This window comes from Callithrix jacchus, chromosome 1, assembly GCF_049354715.1.
Source record: "Callithrix jacchus isolate 240 chromosome 1, calJac240_pri, whole genome shotgun sequence".
NCBI classification, from domain to species: Eukaryota; Metazoa; Chordata; class Mammalia; order Primates; family Cebidae; genus Callithrix; species Callithrix jacchus.
Genome location: NC_133502.1, coordinates 14,407,285 through 14,432,681, shown reverse-complemented (window position 1 = coordinate 14,432,681; position 25,397 = coordinate 14,407,285). Strand labels below are relative to the sequence as shown.

Genomic DNA, 25,397 nt, shown 5'->3' with positions numbered 1-25,397 from the left:
AGTCTTCCATGGACATAATCATACTTACTTGTACAGTCCTGAGTCCTCTTTCACTGTGAAATAGGTTGACCGTAGCAGGGCTGCCCAGGTTTAAATCCACTACTCTCTTGATGGAGATCTGTTTGAGGCCAGCCTAGACTGTCAAAATGGCTGTTAACAATAATAACATTTTTGAATCTTGGATGCCATGAATATGGACCATCTGCAGGGTACACAGCTGCTTTCACCTTGCAGATGACGCCATGCTTTCCAACGAGCCTCGGAAATGCAGTTTTGTATTTTCTAGGGATAGCTTCATCTCGGGGTAGTGCTTTGTGCAGCTTCTGAGGGGCTGGAGTACTCTATATCATGTTCACTTGTACACTAGAAATACAACCTGTTTCTTTTGACCTAGTATCATAATAAAGCTGGGAGACTAACTTGATGTTTAAAATAACATTGTATCCTATAACATGGCCAGTGCAATGGCTCACACCTGTAATCTCAGCACTTTGGGAGGCCAAGATGGGTGGATCATGAGGTCAGGAGTTTGAGATCAGCCTGGCCAATATGGTGAAACATCATCTCTACTAAAAATACAAAAATTAGCTGGGCGTGGTGCCTCACGCCTGTAGTCCCAGCTGCTCAGGAGGCTGAGGCAGGAGAATCGCTTGAACCTGGGAGGCGGAGGTGGCAGTGAGCTGAGATCACACCACTGCACTCCAGCCTGGGCAACAGAGCAAGACTCTGTCTCAAAAACAAACAAAAATCCCATAACATGTCAGACCTCATTCCTGATTTGGAAAAGACTCGCTATTGACTTGTAAAATTTTAAATCCCACATTTCCAAATAATAGAGCAAACATCTTTGTTTTTAAGGGCTCCAGGTGGACACTGCAAGCAACAACCATGTCCGGGAAAATCGTAAGTTTGGGAAATGGAGACACTTGATCTTCCCGGTCACGATTCCTTCGTTTCAGTTTTTCTGTCCCCTTTCTTCTTCCCTTTCATGGCATTTTTCAGTGAGATGTTTTTCCTCTCTTCTTAGGGAACTATGGAAATTCAGCCTGATCAGATGCAGGTAGGAGAGGACGTGTAAGTTGCTTTCAGGGTCAGAGTTGTCTTTGAGACAAGCTTAACATTTCACCTCCACCTCCTCTGCAGACCGTGAACGCCATCCTGATCGTGATCATGGTCCCCATCTTCGATGCTGTGCTGTACCCTCTGATTGCAAAATGTGGCTTCAATTTCACGTAGGTGACGGGTGGGCTGTGTTGGTGGAGGCTCCTTTGGTGCCAGGGCTTTGCAGATGGGCTGCCCTCAGCCTGCAGCCCCTCCCACAACCTCACCTAGAGGGTGTGGTTTTGAAGAATGAAGTAAATAAATGTTCGTGTGCTGATGTTTCTGAAAATGTTCTTTAAAATAAAAATGCTGGCCAGGCGCAGTGGCTCAAGCCTGTAATCCCAGCACTTTGGGAGGCCGAGGCAGGTGGATCACGAGGTCAAGAGATCGAGACCATCCTGGTCAACTTGGTGAAACCTCATCTCTACTAAAAATACAAAAAATTAGCTGGGCATGGTGGCGCGTGCCTGTAGTCCCAGCTATTCAGGAGGCTGAGGCAGGCGAATTGCCTGAACCCAGGAGGCGGAGGTTGCAGTGAGCCAAGATCGCGCTATTGCACTCCAGCCTGGGTAACAAGAGCAAAACTCCATCTCAAAAAAAAAAAAGCTGTGAATGACAGCCTGAAAAGGCCTTTAATCAAGGCTTTCTTCTATATGCAGATGTTAGGAATGGCCTTTGTAATCTGGAGTATCACCTAAACTATAGCTTCTAGAAATTAAAAGTAAATATACAGGCCAGGCACAGTGGCTCATGCCTGTAATTCCAGCACTTTGGGAGGCCAAGGCAGGTAGACTGCTTGAGGTCAGGAGTTCAAGACCAGCCTAGACAACAGGGGAAATCCCTATATCTACTAAAAAAACAAGAAATTAGCCGACATGGTTACAGTTGCCTGTAATCCCAGCTACTCAGGAGGCTGAGGCACGAGAATTACTTGAACCTGGGAGGCAGAGATTGTGGTGAGCTGAGATTGTGCCACTGCACTCCAGCCTGGATGACAGAGAAAGACTCCATCTAAAAATAATAATAATAAATAAATAAATAAGCAAGCAAATGAGAATGAGATGCTATATTCCATTTATCCTCCTTGGTCTTGGTCTTGGTCATGAATCCATGACCAAGAGAGGGAGAGGCGCTTTGAAGCCCATGTGTTTTTGGAGGGAATTTGGTTTTATTGGGGGATGACAGGGGTGGGGTTTGGCTTAGCTCATCTATGTGGGACTGGTTGAGAGTCACCCTTCTCTTGCCCCATCAGCTCCCTGAAGAAGATGACTGTTGGCATGTTCCTGGCATCCATGGCCTTTGTGGTGGCTGCCATCGTTCAGGTGGAAATTGATGTGAGTTGTCCTATGCTTCTCCCGGGTCCTTTCCCAGTGCATTTAGGTGGAGCGTTCAGAATCTTCTTTCTCCAGGATGAATGGGATTAGGGGAGGCCAGGGTCTTTCTCTGTAAACTGAGCCCTGGAGCTGTGAACCACAGGAGGCACCATGGATGTGAGGGTAAAATGGGTGGGCTTCAGCAGGGGGAAAAAGCTTACATAAGAGGATTGCATTTATAATACAGTTTTTATGATGGAAAATAAGTTTACAGAATGTGTTTCTTCACCATCTGAACTCCTAGGAGATCTGGTTAAAAGAAGGTCAACATTCACAAACAAGTGTCATCTCAAATGTGTGTAAATTTTCTCTTTGATGTGAGAATGCATTTTGTTCTAGTGTTTCTAAAAATGAGTAGTTTCTAAGCTAACGCACACATCTGTTGGACTCACAGTGGGCTCAGCTAGACTCCTAATGCTGGCAGTCTGAGAGCAGCTCCTAGAAACAGGGCTGTGTGGTGGGAAAGAGCCTCCTCCCTCTCCCCGCCACTCCCCACCACTTCCTCCCTCTCTTTGCCTTTCTCTCTCTCTTTCTCTCGTTCCTTCTCTCCTTCTCTCTCTCTCTATTTATATTTTTAGGCAAAAGGAAGTTTATTGAGAAAGTAGAGGAGTGAAGAATGGCTACTCCATAGGCAGAGCAGCTCTTTAATATCTTTAAATAAAAAAAAATTAATTGTGGCAAATATATATAACATGATGTTTACCACATTCTTCTTCTTTTTTTCTTTGAAACAGGGTCTCACTCTGTCACCCAGGCTGCTGGAGTGCAGTGGTGTAGTCACAGGCACTGCAGCCACAACCTCCTGGGCTCAAGTGATCCTCCCACCTTGGTCTCCTGAGTAGCTGGGACTTTAGGCACGCACCACTGCACTCCACTAAATTTTAAACATTTTTTGTAGAGATCGATCCCACTACGTTGCCTGGGCTGGTAAACAATCCTCCCACCTCAGCCTCTCAGTGTACTGGGATCACAGGCATGAGCCCCCATGCCCGGCCACATAGTAGTCATTTTTATGTGCAAAGTTCAGTAGCGTTAAGTACATCTCCATTGTTGTGCAATCTCCAGAACTCTTCATCTTACAGAACTGAATTTCTGTGCCTATTAAACAACTTCCATCTCCCCCTCCCCAGCCCCATCAACCCCATTGTGCTTTCTGACTCTATGAATCCGGCTTTCTGACTCTGTGAATCTGACTCTCTGACTCTATGAATCTGACTCACTGACTCTATGAATCTGACTCTCTGACTCTATGAATCTGACTCTCTGACTCTGTGAATCTGACTACTCTAGCACCTCCTATGAGTGGCGTTATATGTTATTTGTCCTTCTGTGACTGGCTAATTTCACTTAGCACATTGTCTTCGGGGTTCTTCCTGTTGCAGCCTGTGTCAGAATTTTCTTCCTTTGTAAAACTGAATACCATGCCGTTGTGTGTATACACCACACTGTTCATCCCCTCCCCTCGACAGGCACCTGGGTTGCCTGCGCCTTTTGGCTATTGCAAATGGGGCCCCCGTGATTGTGGGTATACTCATGCTCCTCTTGAACACAGCCAGCTTTGTGGAAGATGAATTGTGGGCTAAGGTGGGCCCGGATTGCTTCAGTGACACTGGGTTTTGAAAGAGGGCATTATAGAAACAAGACAAAAACTCTGAACAAAGGTATGGAGGCAGGAGGGCATAAGGCATTTGTGAGCTGTGTACAGCACTGCGTCTAGGGCTGGGGACTGGGTTTCCAGACTGACAGGAGGACACTGGAGTCAGAGTATGGTAGATCTCAGATGTTGTGACAAAAGGGATATTTGTTTAGATTATGGTGACTCGGGGCCTCAGATATTCAGCTTCGTATCCTGGCATCCCTTGGCCTGGAGGTGGCTAGAGAAGACAGAGCAGCATCTTCTGATTCCTTCCTGTGTTAGTCCATTCTCACACTGCTGATAAAGACATGCCCAAGACTGGGTAATTTATGAAGAAAAAGAGGTTTAATGGACTCACAGTTCCACATGGTTGGGGAAGCCTCGGAATCATGGCAGAAGGTGAAAGGCACGTCTTGCATGGCAGCAGGCAAAAACAAAATGAGAGCCAGCAAAAGGGATTTCGCCTTATAAAGCTGTCAGATCTTGTGAGACTTATTCACTACCACGAGAACAGTATGGGGGGAACCGCCCCGTGTTTCAGTTATCTCCCACTGATTCCCTCCTGCAACACCTGAGAATTATGGGAGCTACAATTCAAGATGAGATTTGGGTGGGGACACAGCCAAACCATATCACTGCAATATTCTGTACAAAAGTCATTTCTGTGGGTGTCATGAGGTCTGTGATGGGCAGCTTAGTCGGGGATGCCTGGTGTGTCTCAGCCAGCAGAGCTTTACACAGCTGGGGAAAGCTCCCATGTCAGGGTTAAGATTATTTTCCATGTTGTGTTGAAGACCTCACTGCCAATTTTATTTTATTTTACTCAGAAAACTCTTCCAGTCTTCCCCAATGGAAACGAAGTCCAAATTAAAGTTTTGAATATAGGAAACAACAACATGCGTATATCTCTTCCTGGAGAGATAGTGCCACTTGACCCAATGTCTCAAGTAAGTAGAAGGAAATGCTGCCTTCGTTTTCATCTTGACCCCAGTTATAATAGGATTTAGAGAAGCTGTTGTTCATGGTCTGTGTATAAATCCCAGGGCCAGTCCAGAAGTGAACTAAGGCTCTTGATCTCATGTTGGCCATGCTCTAAACCAGTGTGCTCCACCTGTGCTGGGTAGCAGATCACCCAGGGAGCTGGTTAAAATGCAGATTCTACCTTTTTTCTTTTCTCTCTTTTTCTTTCTTTCCCTTTTTTTTTTTTTTTTTTTTTTTTTGAGACAGAGTCTTGCTCTGTCACCCAGGCTGGAGAGTAGTGGCATGATCTCGGCTCACTGTAACTTCTGCCTCCCAGGTTCAAGCTATTCTTCTGCTTCAACCCCTCAAGTAGCTGGGATTACAGGTGTGCACCACCATGCCCAGCTAATTTTTGTATTTTTAGAAGAGACAGGGTTTCACCACATTGGCCAGTCTGGTCTTGAACTCCTGACCTCAGGCAGTCCCCCCAAAATGTTGGTATTAAAGACGTGAGTCACCACACCCAGCCAAAATGCAGATTCTTAATCAGCAGGCCTGAAATGCTGCATTTAATTAGCTCTCAGGAATGCTGCTGCTGCTGGAGCCTGGAACCACCAGATCAAGGATGGAAACTGGGGGCGATTTTGATGGCAGGGGACATTTGGCAATCTCTGGAGATACTTTTTGTTGCAGCAACTGGGAGTATGCTGCTGGCATCTCATGTAGAAGTCGGGGATGCTAACATACAGCCCTCCATAACAAAGGTCACCTGACCCACGTGGTAATGGTGCCAAGGACGGAAAACTCTGCTCTAGGTCACCTTGTTCTGGATTCGTGGTTCTCAACCTCGAGTTCATATTGGAATCACCTGGAGAACTTTGAAAATTTTAATATTTGGGTCCCACTCCAAGAGATTATTTATTTATTTTGATACAGAGCCTCACTCTGTCACCCAGGCTGAGGTGCAGTGGCACTATCTTGGCTCACTGCAACCTCTGCCTCCTGGGTTCAAGTGATTCTCATGCCTTAGCCACCTAAGTAGCTGGGATTACAGGCATGAGCCACCACACCCAACTAATTTTTTTTGTTTGTTGTTTTGTTTTTTTTTTTTTTAGATGGAGTCTCGCTCTGTCACCAGGCTGGAGTGCTGTGGTGCAATCTCAGCTCACTGCAACCTCCACCTCCTGAATTCAAGCGATTCTCTTGCCTCAGCCTCCCACATAGCTGGGACCACAGGCATGTGCCACCATGCCCAGCTAATTTTTGTACTTTTAGTAGAGACGGATTTCACCATGTTGGCCAGGCTGGTCTCAAACTCCTGGCCTCAAGAGATCCGCCTACCTCAGCGTCCCAAAGTGCTGGGATTAAAGGTGTGAGCCACTGTGCCTAGCCCTAGCCCCAGAGATTTTGATTTAGCCAGTCTCATTCCTGTTTAGCCATGGTTGATCACCTTAGACCTTGACAAACTAATAACCTTAAAGGAAAAATAAAAAAGTCAGTTCCTAATGCTTGGAGCCCTTCAGTACTGATTTTCACCGGCCTGCTGCTTTTGCCCTGTTGCTACTCTTCGCCTACCCGTAGAAATCGTTACTATAGTATTCATTTTTATAAAAGCAAAAGTAAGATGCTTGGTGAAAAGTATCGTTCCTGTGGTGGCACTAAAAACTTCATGACGGAGTCTGTAAGGGTGGGTGGGAAACGGGCAAACAGATGCCACCTCCCCACAGGCATTTGTAGATATCTGTGCGCATGAGCGTGGAAATGTGGAATGTCAGACAACTGCTGTTCCCGTGTCGAGTTGCACAGTGCCAGGACTCGGGTATTAACTATGCCTCTTTCTCTCCTTCTCTAGACAAATGGATTTATGACTTTTGATGTAAACAAACTGACAAGCATAAACATTTCTTCCCCTGGATCACCAGTCACTGCCGTCACTGACAGCTTTGAGCAGGGCCAGCGCCACACGCTTCTAGTGTGGGCCCCCAGTCACTACCAGGTGGTAAGTGTGTGAACGGCTACAGCTGACTCTTTGCTGTTTGTGATGTTGGAGGCCCAGCTTTTTATGGTGTGACTTTGTTCTACTCCCATATAGTATTTATTATATTAGATCATCCTCAATTTCTTCCTTCTTCGGGAACACAAGAACTTCTTCAAGAACACCAGTCAGGCTTCCAATAAAAGTATGTCTGGTGGATAGGAAAAGTTAATATTAACTGAAATTTTTTAAAAGACAACTTCTGAACATTGCATGGGGTCTGTGCATGGATGTGTGTGCGTGTGTGTGCAGAAGTCACACAGAGTACATATGTGAATTCTCAGGGACCTTTTTCAGATAGTTTTAAATATATATTTAATTGCACTGAATTTTAAAATGTGCACTAAATAGAAATTTAGAGTAGTCTCTGAAAAAATATAATAAGTCTACCATGTAAAAGCAATAAAATACTATTCGAAAATATTTGAGGAGAAAGTATAGAGATCTAGATATGCCATTTGCACATAAAAAGCTATGAATTCTAGCCTGGACAACATCGTGAGACCCCTGTCTCTACAAAAATTTTAAAAATTAGCAGAGTGTGGTGGTGCATGCCTGTAGTCCCAGCTACTTGGGAGACTGGGGCGGAAGGACTGCCTGAGCCCAGGAGGTGGAGGTTACGGTGAGCCATGTTTGTGCCACTGTGCTCCAGTTTGGGTGACAGAGCAAGACTCTGTCTCAAAAAGCAGCAGCAGCTCTGAAGGTATAGCTGAGCTAAATGAAGGAGTTGTGGACATTCTGTGAAGTCCACCTAAGTGAGCTTCCACAGAACTGCAATATGGACCTGAGGCTGTTGGTCAGTTGCTTAATGAGGGAGCTGCTGAGTGGCTTGTTTGAAGCTTTGAAGAGAGCGTGTTCTGTGGAAGCACTGGCAACCAGTGATCACAAATTGTAGAGGCTCCTGTTAGCTTTAAAGAAAATCGGGGCTGAAGAAATGGAGCCGCCTTCTTCTTTCTTCTTTTCTTTTTCTTCTCTACGCTTCTCTCCTTCCTTCCTTTTATTTCTCTTTCTTCTCTTCTTTCTTTCTATCACTTCAGCAGGATCTCACTATGCTGCCTAGGCTAGTCTCAAACTCTTAGACCCAAGAGATTCTCCCAACATACCAGGATTTCAGGCACAAACCACCATGCCTAGCCCAGAAGCCTTCTTTTCTTTCTTTCATTTCTTCTCTTTTCTTTCTTTCTTCTTCTTCTTTTTTTTTTTTTTTTTTTTTTTTTTTTTTTTGAGGCACGATCTCCCCCTATTGCCCCATCTGGAGTGCAGTGGCATGATCCCAGCTTACTGCTGCCTCGACCTCCCAGGCTCGAGAATCATTTCCAACAAATGATTCTCCCTCCCACCTCAGCTTCCTGAATAGCTAGAACTACAAGTGTGCACCACCACACATGGCTAATTTCTAATAGAGACGAGGTCTCACTATGTCTCCCAGGCTGGTCTCAAAACTCCTAAGCTCAAGTGATCCTCCTCCCTGAGCCTCCCAAAGTGCTGGGATTATAGGCATGAGCTACCATGCCCAGCCTCCAGAGCCCTTCTGATGTAATCATGTCCTTAGTTCCTAGGATAAGTGTCCATACCACCTTCTCAAAGACTGACATATTCCTCTGAACTCATTCTCATGAATATGATTTTGAAAAATTTTTTATGTTACTGTTTTCTCTCTCAGGTAAAGGATGACCTTAACCAGAAGCCAGAAAAGGGGGAAAATGGAATCAGGTATGTATATTTCTTTAAAATTTAAGTTTTATCAGCCTCTTATGGAAGTAGCACATACCCATAGTAGAGTCCAAATGTAACAAGTTTATAAACTGAGATTATCGGGTTTGTCCCCAGAATGTAAAGCTGGCTCAATATTCTAAAAAGATCAATCTGTATAACCCATTATCTTAATAAATTAAAGAGGAAAAGCTACATCATCTTATCAATTGACAAAGAAAAAGCACTTGTTAAAATTCAGCATCGATTCATGACAAAAACTCTCAGCAAACTGGGAATGGAAGGGAACTCCTTACCCTGAAAAAGGACATCTACAAAAACTCGAGCTAACATTATACTTCATGGTGAAAGTGTAAAAGCTCTCCACTGAGATCAGGAACAAGGTAAGATTTTTCCACTCTCCCCACTCCTGTTAAACATCCTCTGGTTGCAAGAGCAAAGATACAAGAAAAAACAGTAAAAGCATCTAGATTGGAAAGGAAGAAATGAAAATGTTTCCAATTGGCTGGGTGTGGTGGCTCACACCTGTAATCCCAGCACTTTGGGAGGTTGAGGCAGTAGATCTCTTGAGCCCAGGAGTTTGAGATAAGCCTCAATAAAATGGTGAGATCCTGTCTCTACTAAAAATACAAAAATTAGCTGAATATGGTGGTGTGTGCCTGTAATCCCAGCCACTTGGGAGGCTAAGGTGGGAGGATCACCTGAGCCTGGGGAGGTTGAGGCTGCAGTGAGCTGTGATCCCATCACTGTACTTCAGCCTGGATGACAGAATGAGACCTTGTCTCAAGAAAGAAAAGAAAAGAAAGAAAGAGAAAGAGAGAGAGAGAAATTTCTACTCGTAGATGACAATTGTCTGTATAGAAAGTCCCCAGGACTCTACCAAAAGCAGCTCATAGAATCAATAAGTTAATTTAGAAAAGCCACAGGATACAAGGGTAAACGCAAAACAGAAATCCGTCACAATTCAATGTACTAGCAATGAAGAGTTGGAATCTGAAATTTTACAATCATTTCACGTATACAGTCTCCTATCTCCCTTCCCCCCTGCAAAATATGAAATACTTAGGTATAAATCTAACAAAACATGCAGGATTCAATTAGTGAAAACTACAAAATTGCTTATGAAAAGCTAAATAAATGGAGAGACAGCTGTGTTCATTGATCAGAAGATTTAATATAGCAAAGATGTCAGTCCTCCCCAAGTCGACCTGTAGGTTTATTATTGCCATTCCTATCAAAATCATGGGTATAAACAAGCTGCTTCTAAAATTTATATGAAAATGCAAAGGAACTAAGAATAGCTCAAATAACTTTGAAAAAGAATTCAGTGAGTCACTAGTTTTAAAACTTACTATAAAGTTAGAGTCATGAAGAAAACGTAGGCCAGTGCAGTGGCTCACACCTGTAATCCCAACACTGTGGGAGGCTAAAGCAGACAGTTCACGAGGTCGAGAGATCAAGACCATCCTGGCCAACTATGGTGAAACCCCCATCTCTACTAAAACTACAAAACTTAGCCGGGCAAGGTGGTGTGCAGTTTCAGTCCCAGCTGCTTGGGTGGCTGAGACAGGAGAATTATTTGAACCTAGGAGGAGGTTGCAATGAGCCGGGATCACGCCACTGCACTCCAACCTGGCCGTAAAGTGAGACTCCATTTCAAAAAAAAAAAAAAAAAACAGAAAAAACAGAGACAAGTGGTATTGGCAAAGAAGTAGACCCATAGATGAATGAACAATCCAGAAATAGACCCCATCAACCGATTTTTGTCAAAGGTGCAAAGACAGTTCAATGGATTAAGGGAAGTCTTTTCAACAGTCGCTGTTGAAACATGTGAACATTCATATGTAACAAATGAACTTGACCTAAACCTCAGATCTTATGCGCAATTCATATATAAAAATTATGTTTAATTCTTACACATCTTATATGAAAATTAAGTCAAAATACATCATAGATCTACAAGTAAAATATAAAACTATAAAGTATATACGAAACATAAACTCTTATGACCTTGGGTTCTTGGATATGACCCCAAAAACACAATCTATAGAAGTAAAACCTGATAGAATTCACCAAAACTATAAACGTTTGTTCTGTCAATGTCATTTTTTTTTTTTTTTTTTTGGAGGCAGGGTCTTGCTCTGCTGCTGAGGCTGGAGTGCAGTGGTGCAGTCACAGCTCACTGCAGCCTCATCTTCCTGGGATCAAGTGACCCTTCTGCCTCATCTTTCCAAGTATATGGGACTACAGGTGCATACCACCACGCCCAGCTAATTTTCACTTTTGGTGGAGATAGGGTCTCACTATGTTGCCCATGCTGGTCTCAAATTCCTGAGCTCAAGCAATCCTCCCAACCCTGCCTCCCAAAATGCTGGGTTTACAGACATAAGCCACTGCGCTGGGCCTACACTAAGATTTAAATACAAATGTGAATACATGCACCCAGCCACTGTCACTCTGAAGAGAATGAAAAGATTCACTACAAACTGGGAGGAAATATTTAGAAATCATATATCTGACAAAGAACTTGTATTCAGAATATGTAAAGTACTCTTAAAACTCAATGTAAATAGAATTAGACAGTGTGCAATGTTTTCAGGCTGGCTTCTTTCACCTCAAATTTGTGTACTTTAAATTTAAATAACCCAATTAAAAAAGCAAAAGATTTGGACATGTCACCAGAGGAGATATACACACATGACAAATAAGCACATGAACGATAGCGTTGCTCTTAAGGGAACTATAAATTAAGACCACAATGAGTTATCATAACACACCTGTCAGGTGGTGGTAATAATTGTTTTTACCTTGACAATACCAAGTGTTGGCAAGGAGGCAGGGCACCTGGAACTCCCTTGCATTGCTGGTGGGAGGACAAGATGGTGCCGCCCCTCTGAAAAACAGTTTGGCAGTTTCTTATAAAGGTAAACACACATTCATTCACCATGTGACCCAGCCATCCCACTCCTAGATATTTACCCTAGAGAACTGGAAACCTGTGTTCACATAAAAATCCACATATGAATGTTTATACAAGCTCTATTTACAATCACCAAAGATTGGAAATCACCTAAATGCCCTTCAGTGAGGGATGCATAAACATCCACCACTCAGCAAAAAGGGAACAAACCTGATACTCAAAGCCATGTGAATGCATTTCAAAGGAATTGTGCTTTGAAAGAAGCCAGCCTCAAAAAGTTACACACTTTTATTTATTAAACATTGAGGGTGTGGGGAGGGGCTGGTCCTTCCCTGGGCTGGAGTTCCTTTTCTCACACCTGTGATTGGAGAGGTAGAGAAGGGGAAGGGAGGGCAGCTCACTGGTTCCTTCTGTAGTCGCTCTGTGTTTAAAAGTGGAAATTGTCTTCTTCCCCAGTCCCACTGCCCAAAAAAAGTGACATTGACACAATAATGTATAATTCCATTTACATGACGTTCTCAGAAAGCCAAAAACTCCAGGGACACAGAATATATTACTGGTTGTCGTGGGTGAGGAGTGGAGGAAAGGTTTGACAATGGGGTAGCACAATTTTGGGGTCCACATATTCTGATTGTAACAGTATTTATGAATCAAGATAATGTTAAAATTTGTATAGCACTGCACACCCCCAAAAGCCAATTTACTATGAATACATCTTTAATAAGAATAAATTGAGGGGAATGAGAGTAGGTCTCCTATTCACTTCAATTTTCAGCCCCAGTCTCCAATCCCCTGTAGCCACAACTTTGATAATTTCTGATTTTAGCTTTTACTAGTTAGCACTCAAACACAAAATAATAGAGACCCAAGTGTATTTGGGGACAATGTCTATTAACTTACTAACATAGGCTGGGCATGGTGGCTCATGGCTGTAATCTCAACACTTTGGGAGGCTAAGGCGGGTGGATCATCTGAGGTCAGGAGTTCAAGATCAGCCTGGTCAACATGGTGAAACCTTGTTTCTATTAAAAATACAAAAATTAGGTATGATGTACATGCCTGTAATCCCAGCTACTAGGGAAGCTGAGGCAGGAGAATTGCTTGAACCCGGGAGGTGGAGGCTGCAGTGAGCTGAGACTTTGCCACTGCACTCCAGCCTGGGCAGCAGAGCAAGACCCTGTCTCAGAAAAAAAAAAAAAAGGAAAACTTACTAATATAATGGTGGTGATATGGACTTTCACTTTTCATCTCACCTCCTGTTTGCTTCTTATTGTTAATATTTATTAGATTTATGTTTCCGTGTTTTCCCTGTGCTAGGCTGAGTCTAAATAATAGATCAATAAATAGAATTTACAATATGACCCTAGAAATATTATTTACAATGTAATAAAATTGTGATCAGTCTGCAAGAGAAAATGTTACTTTATATCCTTGAAAATGTATCCCCCAACTGAAAATGTCTTGAATCTCAAGATGCACTGGAATCTCCTATGACACTGGTGAATTGTTCAGCGGAAACTGTCTTGATTGCTTTAATTTGACCCAGGCTTTCTTGCACAGCTTCTATTTTTTTTTTTTCCCTGCAACCCAGTTAGCCTCTTATTAACAAAAACATAAGCCTTTACCCAGTCTCCAAGGTTACCAGCTTCCTAATTATCCTGTCATCCCAGGAATCCACTTTTCCTCCCGAAAAACCAGCTCTTCAGCACATTCTTCGAAAGCTCACAGGAGCGCTGGTGCTGTCATCGTGCTACCCCACTGTCCTGGTAGAATTTTGCACTGTGTGCCAGGATAATGCCTTTCTCTCTTGGATTCTGTGTCATCTTTCTCAGCCTTCTTTCTAGTTTTGTGGCAGTGTATGGCCAAACATATTGTCAAGAGAAGATATGAGGTAAATTGCAAGTCGTTGCTTACCTGAAAATGCCTTTTTCTGTTCTCACACTTGGTTCATTGGCTGGACACCATTTTCTTCCATAACTTTGGACGCTTGACTTAAAGATTTTTTTAAAAAGAAAAAAAAAAGCATCTGCCAGTCTTTGTGGTTGATTTCCATTCTCCTAATGAAGCTTTCAGGATCTTCTCTTTGGTGTCCCCAAATTTCCCTGCCTTGTAAATAAACATGGCTGTAATTGTATTCATCTTGCCAGCGTGAGGTTCTTTCCATTTTTTCTTTTTTTGTTGTTCTTTCATTCCTTTCCTTTGTTTCCTTCTGCATGAGCTTCCTAGGGCTGTCAGGACCAAATAGCACAGGTTGGGCAGCTTATGTACATAGAAATTTATTTTCTCAGACTGGGCACAGTGGCTCATACCTGTAATCCCAGTACTTTGGGAGGGCAAGGCTGGCAGATCACTAGGTCAGGAGTTCAAGACCAGCCTGGCCAACATGGTGAAACTCCATCTCTACTAAAAATACAGAAATTAGCCAGGCATGGTGGTGGGTGCCTGTAATCCCAGCTACTGGGGAGGCTGAGGCAGAAGAATTGTTTGAACCCAGCAGGAAGAGGTTGCAGTGAGCTGAGATTATGGCACTGCACTCCAGCCTGGGCAACAGAGCAAGACTCCATCTCAAAAAAAAAGGAAAAGAAAGAAAAAGATTTCCTCACAGCTCCAGAGGCTGGAAGTGTAAGATCAGGATGCCAGCAGGGCTGGGGTCTTCTGCGGCCTCTCTCCTTGGCTTGTAAAGACCCCCTTCCTTTCAGGTCCTCATATGGCCCTTTCTCTGTGTGTGGCTGTGTCTTAATCGTTTCTTCATATGAGAACACTTGTCATGTTGGATTAAGACCCACCCTAATTACCTTTAAAGAGGTAAACTCTTTAAAAACCTCTCCAAATACAGTCCCACCCTGAGGTACCAGAGGTTAGTGTTCCAGGCTGTGCATTTGAGAGTGAAGCTATTGAGCTCCTTGCCCCTTCTCCCCCATTTTTGGGATCGTTCATGTCCCTGACACATGCTCCTACATCGCTGCCATGGCTGATCTGGAAGGAAACCCTGACGGGGGTCTCCTGTCCTGTCCTGCTCTTTCTATCTGATTCTGAGCTGGAAGCACCTCTGCAGTTTCCCTTTGCCTCAGAATGTGGTTTCCATTGCTTTCATTTCTTCAGGAATGTTTCCTAATTTGAGCAATTTAGACTGGGCAATCCTTTCCTGTTTTAGTACTGTTAAAGCGCTGTTGTTTTGTTTTGTGTTGAGAGGGAATCTTGCTCTGTGGCCCAGGCTGGAGTGCAGTGGCACAATCTCAGCTCACTGCAGCCTCTGCTCTCTGGGTTCAAGTAATTCTCCTGCCTCCACCTCCCAAGCAGCTGTGATTATAGGCACATGCCACACCTATTTTTAGTAGAGACTAATTTTCATATTTTTAGTAGAGATGGGGTTTCGCCATGTTGGCCAGACTGATCTCTAACTCCTGACCTCATGATCTCCTTCATCCTCCCATCTCAGCCTCCCCAACTGCTGGGATTACAGGCATGAGCCACCATGCCCAGCCCCAAAGCTTTATTTTTAAAAAATTGTCTTCAAAGAGATCTTAGAAAAGAAGACAGACCCATGAGATTAGCAGCACTTGACTGCTTTACCCCCAACTGTGTGGCAAAAGATAAACTGGAAGCTTTTTTCCTTTCAATTTAATTGGTAACATCAAATCTTTAACAGATCAAAGGTTTTATTATTTCAGTGATGCCCTAGAGACAACACATTAAAAAAAGGAGAAGTTCTAGAAAATTGGTGTCAGAAAATAACTGAGAAATAGAACAATGGAGAATTTCAGGAAGTCAGGCTTCTGAGCAATACAAGAATTAAAGGAAGAGTATATACTATTTTAAGCAAAATGGAATCCTTTGACCACATGGTATCAGTAAGTTTGCAAGACTTAAGTGATTACCTTAAATAGAACCTTTTGAATAAAGTGGCAATGCTTCCATCAAAACTTGGGCCTGGGCAGGGTACGGTGGCTCACACCTGTAATCCCAGCATCTGGGAAGGCTGAGGCAGGCAGATCATCTGAGGTCAGGAGTTCGAGACCAGTCTGGCCAACATGGTGAAACCCCATCTCTACTAAAAATACAAAAAAATTAGCTGGGGCATGGTGGTGTGTGCCTGTAATCCTAGCTACTTGGGAGGCTGAGGCAAGAGAATGGCTTGAACCCGGGTCACAGGGGTTGCAGTGAGCCAAGATCATGCCATTGTACTCTAGCCTGGGCGACAGAGTGGGACTTTTGTCTCAAAAAAAAAAAAATGGACCTGGCATAGTCATAGCGGTGCATGCTTGTGGTCCTAGCTACTTAGAAGGCTGAGGCAGGAGCATTATTTGAGCTCAGGAGTTTGAGGCCAGTCTGGACAAAATAGTGAGACCCTGTATCTAAAAAATAAAAATAATTGGTTGAGAAATTGATAGTGATCTTTCTCATGCATTTTTGAAACATTCTACATTGTTCCATATGTATGTGTCCATAAACAACACATTGTTAGGCACATTTTCACACTAAGTAAAAAAGTGACTGTCCTGTGTGGATGTCACTCTGCAGTGTCATCAATCATGTTATCAAATATGTTACTTTAGCATTTAGCCATATTGATCTACATATCCCTTATCCAGTCGCTTAACCACTGTGTAGTATTCCATTACATGGATATACTGCAATTATTCATTCCTTTTATTCAAAGACATTTAGGGATACGGTTTTTCCAAACAATGCCAAAATTCACATTCTTACCTGTCTCTTTGTCCACATGTAGGAACTTTCTCTAGGGCAGTGATTTTTTTTAAACTTTTTGTCGTATTTAATAAAAATATTTAGAGCATGCACCCATTGTGTATGAATATGGTATCCTTTACAAATGGTATGTGTAAATTTTGCCAAATTAATATGTGCTTCGTAAATAATACAGAAAATAAACATAAAGAGGATGAGAGAAGTTTTTTGATCAATATTTTACAAATGTTTTTATTCATTAGTAGTACAGAAATCATTAGTGTGGATGAGGTGGTTGAAATATGCTTCGTTCATTTCTAAAAATCTCAATATAAGATTTGAAAACAGCTATGCAAAGGCCTGGCTTTAAGTTCAGTTCATTTTAACCCTTGTTTTTCATGACTGTCATCCTGAAAATGATACTTCAAGAAGGGAATATCTGTGGGACGTAATTGACCAAAATTTGGTTTTTTAAAAAACAAACCTTCATTTATACATTGTGAAGCTTTCAACCAGTGGTGCTAGGACCCACTGGATATTCACATGCAAAAGACTGAAGTTGATCCTCTCCACAAAAATTAACTCAATGGATCAAAGACTTAAATCCTGAAAGGTTTAGGGGGTGAGCAGTTTGTGAGGGAGGCCCCCTGGGGAGATGTGTGGTCTTCTGTCACTGTGGGAAGCTGCTCACCGTGAGGCTGTGACACAGGGTTGTAAAATTACAGCCATCTGAGAACAAAAGGAAGCCAGCATCGTGTGGCTGTTCCAAAGCTTGGCTTTCTCTTTGACATAGTGACTTTGGGGTCCTGAAGTTCTACTTTCTTTCACGTAACAAAACACTGAAATTTATAGAAGACCAAAACACAGGTGACAAAAAGAAAAAATGACTTGGGCTTTATAAAAACTGAAATCTTTTGTCCTGAAAATGATGTCATCAAGAATTGAAAGAACAACCCACAGAATGAAAGAAAATATTTACAAATCATATATCTGATAAGGGACAAAATATACAAAGAACTCTCACAACTCAGTACTAAAAAGACAACCCAATTTTTAAAATGGGCACAGAATTTGAATAGATATTTCTTCAAAGAAGATATCCAAATGGCCAATAAGCACATGAAAACATGCTCAAAGTTGTTAGCGTTTGGGGAAATGTGAGTTAAAACCATGATGAGATACCACTGCACACCTTCTAGATTCTGAGCAAAAAGATAGACAATGGGCCGGGCATGGTGGCTCACACCTGTGATCCCAGCACTGGGAGGCCAAGTTGGGCAGATCACCTGAGGCCAGGAGTTTGAGACCAGCCTGGCCAACATGGTGAAACTAAAATACACCATCTCTATTGAAAATACAAAAATTAGCTGGGCATGGTGGCAGGCGCCTGTAATCCCAGCTACTTGGGAGTCTGAGGCAGGAGAATCACTTGAACCTGGAAGGCAGAGGTTGCAGTGAGCTGAGACTATGCCGTGGCACTCCAGCCTGGGCAACAAGAGTGAAACTCCATCTAAAAAAAAAAAAGATAGACAATAACAAGTGTTGCTAAGGATGCGGTTAAACTGGAAGCCTTGGCTGGGCACCGTGGCTCACGCCTGTAATCCCAGCACTTTGGGAGGCTGAAGCCGGCTGATTGCTTGAACCCAGGAGTTCAAGACCAGCCTGAGCAATATGGCAAAACCCTCTCCCTACCAAAAAAATACAAAAATTATCCAGGCGTGGCGGTGTGTTCCAGCTACTTGAGAAACTGAGGTGGGAGGATCACCTGAGTCCTGGGAGGTTGAGGCTGCCGTGAGCCATGATGGTGCCACTGTACTCCAGCCTGGGCAACAAAGTGACACTCTATCTTGAAAATAGAAGAAAAATTAGAACTCTTATTCACTGCTGGTGGAAATTTAAATGGTATAGCCACCTTGAAAAACAGTTCTTTGAAATGCTAAACATAGAGTTTTACTGTATAACTCAGCAGATTCACTTCTAAGTATATAACCATGTTGACCAAAATTAAGACTGTTGAGGCAGAATTTGATTTATTGGAAGCCAAATGTGAGGATCAACCTGGAAAGAGACACCAGCAAAGTAGGGCATGTCCCAGAGTCTACTGCGAGTTGGAAGGCTCTTACAGGAAGGTTTAGGAAGGCTGGGTATAGTGGCTCACATCTGTAATCCCAGCACTTTGGGAGGTAGAGGCAGGAGAATCACTTGAGGTCAGGAGTTCGAGAACAACCTGGGCAATAAAATGAAACTCCCTCTCTACAAAAATAAGAATTAAAAAATGAGCCAGGCACTCCTGCAGTCCTAGCTACTTAGGAGGCTGAGGTGAGAGGATTGCTTGAGCCCAGGAGTTTAAGGCTGCAGTGAGCCATGATTGCACCACTGCACTCCAGCCTGGGTGACAGAGTGAGGCCCTATCTTAAAAGAGAGGAAAAAAGGTATTATGTGAAGAGAAGGCGACTCCTCAAATTAGAGCTTTACATCTTCATTGGAGGTTATAATACGGAAGTTATGATCACTGGCTACACGACAGTGTACAGGCTAAATGTTTAGCACAAGACAATCAGTAAAACACTATGACTCATATGCAAATCAGCTTCCTTTCAGTATTAGTGAGTTATGTATTAATCAGCACATCAACACGGTAAGATTGGAGGGACTCATGATAGGACTCTTTACTCAGGGACAGGATATAAGCCATGCATTGTGAGACCTTCCCCAGGTGGTTAATTTGGAAGCCTACCAAATGTGACATGTGAGTTGTCACTCAGAAGAGATGAGAACATGTCCACACAAAAACTTGTGCATTTACGTTCATTGCAACATTATTCCCAATAGACAAAACACGCAAACAGATCCAGTGCCCATCACCTGAGAAAATGTGGTCTATCTGTACGATGGAATGTTAGTCATTAAAAGGAATGAAGCACAGATACCTGCCACAATATGAACAAATATGAAACTCAGTATGCTAAGAAAGAAGCTGGTCACAGAGACCTGCACTGAATGACTCCATGGAAATGAAGCGGCAGGCAGAGCCCTAGAGACAGAAAGCAGATTCGAGGCTACCAGAGGTCCGGGGAGGAGAGAATGGGATTGTTGAGACATGTTCAGATGCTTACATCCTTACCGCTGTGTCACGGTTGCCTCCAGCGTTCCATGCAGCCGCGGCGTGTAAAGGCTGCACCGTCCGTGTGTGTCTAAGTGTCCGCTATGAAGCTCCCATCACCACAGAGTCGCCTCCTGATGCATTTCTCAACAGAACTGGTCCCCATCATTGAGTGACTACTGACTGTGTTTTCCTTTTTTTTTTTTTTTTTTTTGCAAGACTGAGTCTTGCACTGTCACTCGGGCTGAAGTGCAATGATGCAATCTCAGCTCACTGCAACGTCTGCCTGCCGGGCTCATGCAATTCTGCCTCAGACTCCTGAGTAGCTGGGATGACAGGTGCACACAACCACACACCCAGCTAATGTTTTGTAGTTTTAGTACAGACAGGGTTTCACTATGTTGACCAGGCTGGTCTTGAACTTCTGACCTCGTGATCCAGCCACCTGGGCCTCCCATAGTGCTGGGATTACAGGTGTGAGCCACCATGCCCAGCCATGTTTTCATTTCTTGTTGCACCAGCCCTACGACATGTGCCAGGCAGCTAGTCATCCTCTAGCCTTAGGGATGGGTTTCATTCCGAGTCTGCGGCTGACAACTTACAAAGCCAGGCCTCAGCCCCGGAGGTCTGCTTCCTAGACTCACAGTCTGCCCACTCTCTCTTCATGTGATCTTCATCTTTGATGAAAGCAGCTCTTACAGCCTAGAGCAGTGTGAGCTCTAGCTAAGCCGCATGTGGATCTGTCTCAGGCTCCATTTTCTATATGAATCTCCTATCAAATGACACCAAGTAGAAGGCCTCAGGACTTCAGGACCTGAGTTTAATTCATGGAAATTTTCTCCCAGCACCTAGAGTTTGACCAGTATTATTTGTTGCCACAGAGCTGATGAAACTTGGCCCCCTATTTCAGGGATGGAAAGGTGAAATTGTTCCTTACGCTGCTGAGGTGCACACTAGTGTGACTTACTGTTCTCTGCACTGGATATTCTGCCACAGGTCTTCACTCACATGTTTGGTAGGAAAAAAATCAACTGGTCTTGTTTTGGGCAGCACCCTCCTGGTCACTAGGGTTGGATGAGAGTTTCAGGGTTGTCTGTAGCCTGGAACAGCTATGGAAGGGGTCTGTCATCAGCCATCTGTGCTGTTCACCCTCTGTATGGTCCAAAGCAAACAACTCACATGCTTCCATATGAAGCATAGCCATGTGGGGCTTTGTAGAGACAGGAAGCCTTGGGCCTGGAAGACAGTCTTGTTGGGTATTCCATTCAAAGCTGTATTCCAGCAGGATGCCGACCACTGTCACTCCAGGACCACACAGGCCTCCACCCTCTGAAGGGGATTCCTTAAAGCTATCTCTAAGCCAAGTGTAGTGACTCATACCCATAATCCCAGTGCTTTGGGAGGCTGAGGAGGGAGGCTCCCTTGAGGCCAGGAGTTTGAGACTAGCCTGAACAACACAGCAAGACCCTCATCTCTACAAAAATAAAAATCAGCCAGGCATGGTGGCACATATCTGTAGTCTCAGCTACTCAGGAGGCTAAGGTGGGAGGATCACTTGAGGCCAAGAGTTGGAGGCTGGATTGAACTATCATTGTATCACTGCACTCTAGCTTGGGCAACAGAGCAAGACCTCATCTCTAAAAAAGACTGAAACAATGTCTCTTGTTACTGGGTTGGCCCCTTTCTTTCTCTCTAATCCCAGGCGTCCTTCCCTACCTGAGGCTCCCAGAGGTAGGAAGTAGGTGGGCTTTCCTCCTCAACCCCAGAGAAAGGGGGTGTCTTTTAGGAACTAGGCAGCATCTGGTTTTGGTCTTTAACTACTCAAGCTCTAAAGTTTCTGGCTGGGCGCGGTGGCTTATAACTATAATCCCAGCACTTTAAGAGGCTGAGGCAGGTGGATCACCTGAGGTTAGGAGTTCGAAACCAGCCTGGCCAACATGGTGAAACCTTGTCTCTACTAAAAACACAAAAATGAGCTGGGCATGGTGGCACATGCCTGTAATCCCAACTACTCGGGAGGCTGAGGCAGGAGAATTGCTTGAACCCAGGAGTCAGAGGTTACAGTGAGCTGAGATCCCACCACTGTGCTCCAGCCTGGGTGACAGAGCAAGACTCCCTCTCAAAAATAAATAAATAAATAAAGTTTTTGAAGCGAGGAACACAAAGGCATGGCTATCTTCTTGAAGGGAAGAGGCCAGGACCTACTTCAGTCTCTGCTTAATATCCTAACATATTGAACTAGGTTAGATTTACAAAGTACTTAGAGTAGTACCTAGCACATATAAACACTGTTAAATACATTCTTTTATGTGTGTTCTCATGAGTGGGTGAGCAGGGATAAACCTAAGGTTGTTCACGTTCTGTCTTTATTCTCTAGAAATCTTCTGAAAACATCTTAAACTTCCTCAAAATAGGGAGTATTGCTCAACTTCAGGTGCATGCACTGTGACCTAGGATGTATTATTCCGTAGTACAGTTACAAGACAGATGGTTTTCTGTTTCAGATTTGTAAATACTTATAATGAGCTCATCACCATCACCATGAGCGGGAAAGTTTTTGCAAATATCAGCAGCTACAATGCCAGCACGTATCAATTCTTTCCTTCTGGCAGGTAAGTACCTAGACTGAATGCTTCACTCCAAAGTTCAAGGATTTTTCTTTAAAAAATAGATGGAAACTTTTAATGCCAAGAATGTTAACCAATATTTTCTCTCTTTTGATAGCAAAGGCTACACAATAGACTCAACAGAGATTCCACCACAGTGTCAGACTAATTTCAATACTCTCTACCTTGAGTTCGGTAGTGCTTATACCTACGTAATCCAAAAGAAGGTTAGTAACTCGTTTCACTGTATCAGAACGTCTGCTCGAACTTGATGGATAGGAAGGCTCCCAAACACTTAGGACACACTGATGACTTAACTAGAGTGATATTAGGATCCGTATTTTAAATGGGCTTAGAATTAATTCACATGGCTAATTCTTGAACTTATTGTTAACTTAATCAATAGGAGAAATCTAAACAGATTGACTTCCCCTGTATGACAGTTTATATTAACCAATGTCTGATGCTTCCTTGTAGACTGTTAACATGGACTTAAGGAACTCATGGTTCAAAGAGAGGGCCGTGTTTTCAAATGACTTCTAACCTACTCTTTTATCTAAAAGGAAAATCATAGTAAACTTATCTTCAAATCCATCACAAGTGTAAAATGCAGTGTCGCCTTACATTTAAAGTGTGTATGTACTTGATAAATCACATGATGTAACCCTACAAGGTCAAACTCAGTTTACCTGTTTGAACAATGTTTATTTTAGAAGCGATCTTGACTTTCATTTCTCCTTCTGCTTTTGCCTTACTGCCTCAGAATGACGGCTGCCCCGAGGTGAAGACGTTTGAAGATATTGCAGCCAACACGGTTAACATGGCTCTGCAAATCCCACAGTATTTTCTTCTCACCTGTGGCGAGGTGGTCTTCTCTGTCACGGGACTGGAATTCTCCTATTCTCAGGTTTCTTGTTTGTTGCATTTACCACCCATCTGCTATACCCCTGCTTGCAGAAAATGCTGGTAGGACTTAATGTAAATCTGGAAAAACTGTCTGTTTTTAGTTTTTAAAAAGTCTAGAAAGCATTATGGTATCTTCCATAGAGTGAGGTCTCTGAAATCACCAAGTGTCGTCTTTACTGAATAAGAATTATTACTGGGCCTGGCGAGGTGGCTCAAGCCTGTAATCCCAGCACTTTGGGAGGCCAAGGCGGTCAGATCACCTGAGGTCGGGAGTTTGAGACCAGCCAGGCCAACATGGAGAAACCTCAACTCTACTACAAATGCAAAAAATTAGCCAGGCATGGAGGTGGGTGCCTGTAATCCCAGCTGCTCGGGAGACTAAGGCAGGAGAATCTCTTGAACCCAGAGGGGCAGAGGTTGTAGGAAGCTGAGATCACGCCATTGCACTCTAGCCTGGGCAACAAAAGCAAAACTCTATCTCAAAAAAAAAAAAAAAAAGAATTATTACTCTGTTCAGCTTTGCAAGAGCATGTGTTCCTCTGTGTCTGTAGCCTCACATTTAGTGTGAGCCACCTCGCCAGGCCCTAGACATTTAGTGTCCTTATTTATTACTGACTGCTACCAGGGTTATGAAGATCAGGAGATTCTCCATTCTGAAACAACCAAATGTAACCAACCATTCATAAAACAGCTCAATTACATGTCTGTGTCCTCATGATAGGTTTGGTTGAGATCTCTATAGCTCCCAGTAAACATACCAAATAAGGTCTAGCTTTAAAAATAAAAAAAAATTACCTGGGCATGGTAAAGCATGCTTGTGGTCCCAGCTGCTTGGGAGGCTGTGGCAAGAGGATTGCTTAAACCCAGGAGTCCGAGGCAGCAGTGAGCTGTGATCACACCACTGCACTCCAACATGGGCAACAGAGCAAGACCCTGTCTCAAAAAAAAGTCAAAAAGTATTGCTTTTAAGTGTGTTAGACTAATGAGTCAGGTTTTATTACCCAAGTTAGAGCTGAATTTTTTAACTGTGTTGTCAAAACTATAGTTACAGGCATATAACTATATGTACCTCGTACCATCCATTTTTATAGTAAAGAGGCCAAGATGAGCCGGAAAATCCCTTTCTGTGATAATCTCACCATCTAATAAAGGAGACAACTGTAATACAGGTGACAGGTGTTTGAAGAGAGATTTTGGAGATGCAGCAGGAAAGCCGCAGAAGGGCAAGCTTGCAGCCCAGAGAGCAGCCTGTGTTTGAGGGGGACTGTGCCAGGCTGGGTGGCTTTGCTTGGAAGCTCTCCTGTAGAAACAGGATCAGCTCATCTGCAGATGTGTCCATGTAATTAAGAGGACAGCTTTGCAAGGATGTGGAGCGTGAAACACAAGGATTCTTGTCTGTGAGTGTTTGGGTGTCTTGTTACCCAAGTGATGATCCTTTTTGCATTGAGGCCACCTGATTTTTCAAGTGCATTGTTAGGGGGACCTTCTTAATGAAATGCTCATTGGTGAGTTGTGCTCTCCTGCTCAGAGGGCGATACCTAGAGTGGGACTCACTTTGCTTTGCTTCCTCAGGCTCCTTCCAACATGAAGTCGGTGCTTCAGGCGGGATGGCTCCTGACGGTGGCTGTCGGCAACATCATCGTGCTCATCGTGGCGGGGGCCGGCCAGTTCAGCAAACAGGTACGGGGTGGGAGAGGAGATTGGCATACCTCTGCCTTTCTATTCATGGTCATCGTGGTGGCCCTCCCTAGCCATCTGTCTAGTCTGTGTGGTCATCTGGGCTAATGGCTGGACTCGGCTGCCAGACCAGCCAGACGGGGCTATTCGCAAATTACCTCATGGCAAAGTGTCTGCGGATTCTTCTTATTTCCACTTGGTGTTAACGCAGCTGGAAACTGACAACCAAAACAGCTGGAATGGATTAACTTGCAGTCACCCTTATGTGGTTTTCTGTCAAGGGAAACATCTCTCCTAGCTTCAGTGAATGCGGCTTGGTAGCTGCAAAGCAGACATGTTATCCTGAAACTTTTTTTTTTTTTTTGAGATGGAGTCTCACTTTGTCACCAGGGTGGAATGCAGTGGCACGATCTTGGTTCACTGCAACCTCCACTTCCCGGGTTCAAGCGATTCCCCTGCCTCAGCCTCCTGAGTAGCTGGGACTACAGGCACATACCACCACACCTGGCTATTTTTTTGTATTTTAGTTGAGATGCGGTTTCACCATGGCCAGGATGGTCTCGATCTCCTGACCTCATGATCCACCCGCCTCAGCCTCCCGAAGTGCTTGGAGTACAGGCTTGAGCCACCACGCCCGGCCATCCTGAAACTTTCATACATTAACTTTCACCTGAAGTT

At 43.7% G+C, this 25,397-nt stretch overlaps 1 protein-coding gene across 1 annotated transcript in view; it reads left to right on the top strand.

Moving 5' to 3' along the window:
* SLC15A1 (solute carrier family 15 member 1) overlaps positions 1 to 25,397 on the top strand; it is a 63,226-nt gene that overhangs the window by 36,471 nt on the left and 1,358 nt on the right. Inside the window, exons 12-22 of the mRNA XM_008993436.4 lie at positions 859 to 903; positions 1,028 to 1,060; positions 1,144 to 1,232; positions 2,354 to 2,435; positions 4,938 to 5,057; positions 6,923 to 7,069; positions 8,769 to 8,818; positions 22,035 to 22,142; positions 22,255 to 22,363; positions 22,900 to 23,043; positions 24,615 to 24,722. Of these exons, the coding sequence (XP_008991684.4) occupies positions 859 to 903; positions 1,028 to 1,060; positions 1,144 to 1,232; positions 2,354 to 2,435; positions 4,938 to 5,057; positions 6,923 to 7,069; positions 8,769 to 8,818; positions 22,035 to 22,142; positions 22,255 to 22,363; positions 22,900 to 23,043; positions 24,615 to 24,722 (1,035 nt within the window). The remainder of the gene's footprint in view (positions 1 to 858; positions 904 to 1,027; positions 1,061 to 1,143; positions 1,233 to 2,353; positions 2,436 to 4,937; positions 5,058 to 6,922; positions 7,070 to 8,768; positions 8,819 to 22,034; positions 22,143 to 22,254; positions 22,364 to 22,899; positions 23,044 to 24,614; positions 24,723 to 25,397) is intronic.